Consider the following 7,701-nt stretch of genomic DNA (forward strand, 5'->3'; position numbering starts at 1 on the left):
TATAATTAGTGAATTTACCCAATTCGACATTGTTGGATTTTTTGAGTGAATTATTCGAAATATTCCTTTTTCTGTTTTGAGTAAATTTCATTTATGATATTAGTTAACTATAAAAAATTATAAAAAACGGGAAATACAACATACTTATATAATTGTCTCAATATGTTTTCAAAACTAAAATGGGTATAACAATTACTGATATTAATACTTTAATTCTAATTTAATAGTTATAGTTCGATGTCATATTTTAAACAATATAAAAATTATTAAGTTTTATTTATTTCCGATTTTAAAATAGTCTGTTTAACATAAATATATGTCTATAATTATATACATATTAAAACAAAAACGTTTTCGATAGAAAACTGTTGATTTTTGTCTGAATCAACAATAAATTCATCGTGATTACCTTTAAACAAATTCACATTCTAAATTAAAGCACAAATTACCGAGAAAAAAAACAATGTAAAAATTTCTATTAATTAATGAAAATTCAACAAACCCGAAAAAGTTAAATCAAATTTAAACGGCTTTTCTCCGTAATTGATAGCTATTTTGTTAAACACATTCAATGAGATGACAGCAGCAATGTTATCTGCATCAAAATGTTTTCTGTATACGATTTTCTTATTGCATATAAAGAAGACGTCAAAGATCACTTCTTCCAAATCAACAACAAACCCAACACCAACAACATTTGTGACTTCCGTCTTTTCGCCGTACCTTATACCAGTATCATAATCACTGGTATCGTCTCCATTGTAAATCATTCTATCGTCGCTGTGATATCCACAACTCATTTTTTGCCATCCAATCATTGTGTTTATATAATTAATGTCTTCGAACACATTTATTATCCCAACACCAACATAACTGTTTCCAGTCACTTCAACTTCAAAATATCTGACATTTGCAATGGTCGCAATTTCATCGTTTTCAGTGATGAACCGCATTTTGTCGTTGCTGTTAAACTCATCGATAAATCGATATGAAACTACCATATCGTACAAGTCTTCTTCATTTTCACCTTTCCTTATAATTTCATTGCCAACTACTTCAACGCGTGGACTCATTGAGACAAATTTGGACATCTTCCACTCACCTTCTTCTTTAATTGGGATTGGAAATTCAAAGAAGTTTTCAAGGTCATTTTTCAAATCGTTTTTATCGGAATAATTTTGGATGTATTCAAGTGAATTAATTCTGTTAAAATTTATTGCTTTAGAATTACTGAAATGGACAATCTTGTTACTAAAGTCGATTTCTGGTAAATAAACAAATTCTGAGCTAATAACAGTGAGTCTTTTGAGACTATCAAATTTTTCTGAAAATGCAATTTTATTTCCTTTGTAAACAAATAGTGTGTTTAAATGGGCGAGTTCACAAGTAAAAGCGACTTCGTCGACATCCCACAATTCGATCTCCAAAAGTGCATTCATTTTGCATTTCTTAGTGAATTTCGTTGCAACAGACTTTACCACAGAAAGACTCTCCAAACAAAGAAATTCGTTGTCGAATTTGACTTCAATAAACGAAAGATTTTTCAGAGTTTTAATGTACGAAAAGTTGATATCAAGAACTCGTGTATCACCATCATCACCATCTTCATCATTGTTATTAGATAACAAAATAATTTTTGAGACGCTTTTTGGTATTACCCATGTCGTTTTCATCACTTCATTTGAATATTTAAAATAAATAATCGTCGCGTACGAGTTCTCTATAATTCTATTGATGATTGGACTCACCGTGGACCCTTCTATATCAATTACTCCACTTTCACAAACAATTCTTTCACTCAATTTTTCACACATATTGGAACTACATATGTCGTATATATACGTCGTCTTCTTAAAGAAATTGAGAACTGCTTTATCTACTGGATGACGCTTAATTTTGATGTATACGGTGCTATTCTTGTTGTTGGGAAGTACCTGTTCTAACCACTTCAACTTGTTGAGAAAAAAGGCGTTTAACTCAATTGGGTTTCCTCCAATTGTGTCGATGAGAACAATTTTGGGAAGACGCAAATACTTTTCTTTTCCATTTTCTGTGTAATCGTCGATGAGTCGATGAATAAATCCAAGTCGGTTAACAAGTAATTCAAAGACGTAAAATATTTTGTGTGTTTTGTCACGAAATCTGAGCATTTTAAAATATATTTATAATTATCATCTTCTGGGTTTACAGATAGTAATAACATTCGTGTCACTTTGGGAAATATTTTCTGAACAAATTCAGATGTTAATAATCCCCTTTTAAACGCAAATGTAAAATCAATGTTGCGGATTTGTTTTGGATGTGTGAAAAGATCAGGGGAAGTTAACTCATAAAAACCGAAGTCTATTGTGTCAGGAGAAAAATGTTTGAAAAACAAATAACAGAAGACTCTGTTCTAAAAATGGGATTCACTTTCAAAGAACATAATGCTGATAAACATACTCTGGTTACTTGAAGAAAATTGTATACTGTTTCACGACTTGAAAATTTCAACACCACTTTCATCAAAAATACCATTTCTAATTTAACAAGCATTCTATTGATTGTTTTTTAATTTCGTTTTTATTGGTAATTTTTTTCTTATTTATAAAACTTTTTTTGAAGTTTTTTTATTCAACAATTAAATGACTACTAGGTTTACAGTTAAAATTAATAAATTTAGATATTCTCAATAAAACAAAAAAATAATTATTTGTGATATTTTTCACATAAAAAATCAAAGCTCCAATATGTAAAAATAATTCAACAAACAATGAAGCATATTATTTTTAAAATTTATGTGTTGTTTGTGTTTATATACATCTTCTTACAAAACAATACAATTACCAACAATATGAGTTGGTGTTTTAATGAACAGATTGATCTCTATTGATTATTAAACATAACATCAAAAATGCAACAAAATGCTATTATTGTTTTAAATAGACTGACATTTATAAATTTGTTTTCATTTTGTGTTTTAAGAAAATCGAAATATCACACAATTTGACATTGGTTTAAGATTTTCAAAACTGTCTTTTGCTCAGAATAACAATAACAAGTATTTACAAAATAACTGGCTTTTAAACAATTTAAATTTACAAATTGCAATTGTAAATTGCAAGTTGATGAATAACTATAACAATATGTACATTGTTGACGACAAACAACAACATTCATTAACTATTTTCTGATATTGTTTTGTTTTTTTTTCATGTTTTACAATAAAACATACAACATACCTTTGCTGAATAGAAGGACCATATTTTTGAAAAAAAATATTTTTTGTTGATGTTGTTAAATAAAAGGACTATCTATTTTAACACTTTAAATAACATTGAACAAAATTCAAGTGGTCTAAAAATTGGGAAATCTTAAGTTTATAAAATATATTTTCATTTTTTAGAGTTTGTATTATATGTACATAATACACAAGCCAAAAAAGTAAAATCATTAAAAAATAAATTAATATCCCTGTAAAAACAGACCAAAACAAAAACAAGGGTGTTATTTTAAGTGTTAAACAAATAATTATTTTTTGAAAAAATGATTAATTTTGTTAAATAACAGAATTGGTAAAATATATATATAATAAAACATAACGTTCAAATCAATTTTGATAAAACAAAATTAATAATAACAATATAAAAACAAATGAAAAAGAAAAAAAATAATAACAAACATGAACAAAGCAAGATCATCGTACACATTAGAACAAGAGAAAAAAGTTTTTGGACCCAATATATATTATGGAATATCTTTACTTTCAATAACAAAGAATATGGGGATTCCATACACGAATTTGTAAAAGTGGATAAAATGTTTCCAGATATTGCGAACTGTTCAAAAAAGAACACGAAAAATATTTTTAAAGCAAATAAAAGGTTCGGGTTTAGCCAACTTGGAACAAGAACTTTACAAATTTATCAAAGATTGTAGAAAGATGGAATTCTAGTGTCAAAGGAAATGGTCATTAATTATCTAAAACAACACTATCCACAAATTAAGTTAACCAACAAAAATTATTGGTTTTATGTTTTTTTCTCAAAGATACAACTTTTCTTACAAGAAAATAACACATATTTATATCAAAAATCAACAAAAAGACGAATAATTGAAACAGTTCTACCTTTTACAAGTATTGAAAAAATTATTTGGTGTACCACATGAGGTAATTTTAAATATGGACAAAACTGGAATCGAGTTTGATATGGTCAAAATAATCACTATGAAACTAAAGGCTTCAAACATGTGGGTGTCGCAACTTGTGGAAAGGAACATTAAAAGCAGCACTCATTTTATGTATAACGGAAAGTGGAATGTATTTACCCTTTTGTTATATATATAAACTCAAAAAATGCACAAAAATGCAGGTGTGATAACTGCAATATCACAAAATGGTTGCAATAATACCCACATAATGAATGGATGGGATCAAAAAGTTGTAATACCATACAACAAAAAGTTGGTATTGTCTTCATATCACTTTGGATGGATAACTACTCCATTCATGTAAAAATCAAAAAGTTTCCAACTGATGATATTGAAATCAAACCATTACCACCCAATTGTACGCCATTTTTGCATCCACTTGACGTCTTTGTGTTTATAGCGTTAAAAGAACGTCTCAGTGAAAAATGGTAGGATTGGACGAGTAACAAAACAGTTGGAAAATTCATTACAAAAAAGGAAACAGGAAAATGGTTGAAGGAGAGGTATTCTGTCAGTGGATTGTTGAAGCAGTCAATACACAATAAAAAATTACTGCTGTGTGAACTTGAATCGAAACCACTTGAAGATTATTTAAATGTTTTATATGACCTGGTTATTAATCTTAATGATAAGTATTTATCAATAGTTTAATTCAATTTTGTTTTTTATTCAAAATATATAAAATTAATTTTTTAATAAATTTAAATAACAAATAAGTTATTGTAACAGATTATGAAACATAAACAATTTATTATTTGTTTTAAAAATAAAGTTGATTTTAATTGTTTATTTTGTCTTAAGAAAAAAAAACAAATATTAAAATAAAAAAAATTTAAAAAGTTGTTTAATAAATACAGATATGTAAAAATTAAGAACATTCTATTCAACAAACGACAGTAAATATGTATTTAGTTATACAGATAAAATAAAAACCGGGGACCACAGGAAAAACCAGAAACCAGAAACCAGACTAATTTTAGCTATTGATTATTAAGCGGATTTTATACAATAAAACGGGCAAAGAAATAAATAAATGTGTAATTTTCTTATTATTTGGGCTTAAAAACGGTTATTTTTCGGGATGAAAAAAAATGAATGTGTTGTATAAAGTATGTATGCACAACAGCTTAATGTGAGCTATAATAGTAAGTTTATTATTATTTAATTATAAAATATTATTCTTTTGTTCAACCTTGTTAAACTTCAACACAACCATTCAATTAAATCGTTCTTTCATTTTTTCAAAGACACCAATGAATTCTTCTCTACTCACTCAGTTGATTCAATGAGTCACTTTTCGTTCAGCATTAAAAGTGACTCATGTGGTTCATAAAAATAAAGTAAATAATAAATAAATTATTGGAATGTTAGACATAAAGCAAATAATTGATGGTTATTAAACGTATTCAACACCGGAAGATAAATCAATACAAAAAAACAAACTTTACCTTGGCTCGGCTGGGCATTAACAAATGTAACAACTCTGAATGATTAATTAAGAGTTTCATATTTTATAGTTTTTTCTATTTTATTTGAAAAACAGTGTGTCTATTAATACTTGGTGCCTGGTTTTTGAAAAAAAACAACATATCCTCCAAAACCCCGATTATTTGGGGATTTTTCTTTAACAAGGAAACTTTATACCAAAAATAAAACAGCTTAATTTAGTCTGGTCCCTGGTTTATGGTTTGGTCCCTGGTTTTTCCTGTATCTGTACAGTTGTTCTTTAAACATTATACCTTTTAAATATTTTCAATAATATTCAAAATCAATAATATCTTTTGATTTTGATTTTTAGGGAAATTAAAATATAAACAAAAATGGCAGCAAAAAATAAAAACATAGACAGGTATGGTAAAATCCCAAAAAGTATAATAAATATAGTTTTTTCTATTGTTAAAATAATACACTATATAACTAACTGTTTTTTTGCAAATTGAACATCAAAAAATAAAAATACACTTACTGGTATTGAAATGTTAAAATAAATAACATTTTTGGTATAACAATATGATATTCTATATATACTATTATATAACAAATGCTAAAATTTTTAGTAAATTTGTCATATAATTTAGTAATTATTTTTCTCCAAACAAAAACTTCAAATATTTTATTTCCACAAATATCAAATTTGTTAAAAAAAGGTTTTTTTGTTCCTTAAACATGAACAAAAAGATGTTTTGTTCCATTATTAGTCACAAAAATAGTTTTCTCATTTTGTGTAAAACTATATATAAAGCTTTTGTAAATTGATAAAATCAAATGAACAGCTTAAGTGTTTTAACATTAATGTTAATTTCTTCTATGTTTAAATTTGTGAAAATCACCTCAATGCAATTGGGGTATGTTATGTATGAATGCGTTGTTTATATCATACATTGTTATTATGTCATTATTAATTCAACTAAAAACGAAAATGGCTTTATATACAAATTCTGCGTGTACGAAAAAGAACATATTATAAACCCAATTCTTCATTACAATTATTATGTTACACATCCGCAATTATTTCGAAACCGTGAAAATGGACTATTCGGCATTGAAAATTCTTGTTTTTCAAAAAACAAACCAGCATCTAAACAATATGAAAAAAACATACAAGAAAAATACAAAAAACAAAACGTTGTTAAACTAACATTACAACCAATGATCGAAAAAGAAAGTTTTACAAAACAAAGAGAACAAATTGTAAAAATAACAAATAACTTGGTGTCTATAGAAAAGGTAGTAAAAGTTTATGAAAGATCCGGATCAGAAGAAGAATTCAATATTACAAAGGAACAAGAGGAAAAGGAGAAAAAAGAAATCAACAAAGAAAGGTCACTATGCGTTGGTTCAAAAAGATTCGACAATCCAAAGAAAGAAACCATTCAGGAAGTCACAGTCTGTAAATCAAATGTAAACAGTGAGCAACGTGATCAATTGTGTCAAAATACACAACAAAGTGTGATGCAAAATACAACTCAAAGTAGTATCCAAACACATCAAAACGCATCATCAGGTTTAATACAATCGTTGTACAATTTGGTTGGTTGTAACACTATACCATCCAAACAAAGTACTTATATTTCACAACAGAGTCTGCAGCCTATACACAACGAACAGTTAAATCAAAGTTCTTGTCAGGCTGCAGATTTGACTCGGATAACTCAAAAGAGTCAATGTGGAAATTTTAAGGCTTTGAAGGAAACACAAAGTGTCATTCAACCAATGTATTGTGGTTTGAAAACAACAAACGGACAACAATTTCGTTTAGATGCAAAAACAGTCGAAATTAATTGTACTGGTCCACAACGTACAGCTTCTCAGTTTCCTTATTATACCAAAGTTAAACAAGAAAACATCAAGTTTCCTCCAATTATACACCCCACTTCAAATGTTCATATGGAACTCGTTGATAACGAAAATGTTATTTTGGCTTCAAAAGTACAGCAACAGTCCAATGCAGAAAGAGTCGAAAACAAAAACAAACACAAAAAAGTAGCACAAGAAATATATAAAAGGTTG

General features: G+C 27.5%; 1 protein-coding gene across 1 annotated transcript; it reads right to left on the bottom strand.

The window, feature by feature from the left end:
- Positions 1 to 482: 482 nt before the first annotated feature.
- On the bottom strand, positions 483 to 2,150 carry EIN_161090 (hypothetical protein; the record flags this gene model as incomplete). Its single annotated transcript, XM_004185843.1, has 1 exon — positions 483 to 2,150. The coding sequence occupies one exon, from the start codon at positions 2,148 to 2,150 to the stop codon at positions 483 to 485; it is 1,668 nt and encodes a 555-aa protein (XP_004185891.1).
- Between the last annotated feature and the right edge of the window lie 5,551 nt (positions 2,151 to 7,701).

This window comes from Entamoeba invadens (assembly GCF_000330505.1).
Source record: "Entamoeba invadens IP1 unplaced genomic scaffold scaff_1105074724785, whole genome shotgun sequence".
NCBI classification, from domain to species: Eukaryota; Evosea; order Mastigamoebida; family Endamoebidae; genus Entamoeba; species Entamoeba invadens.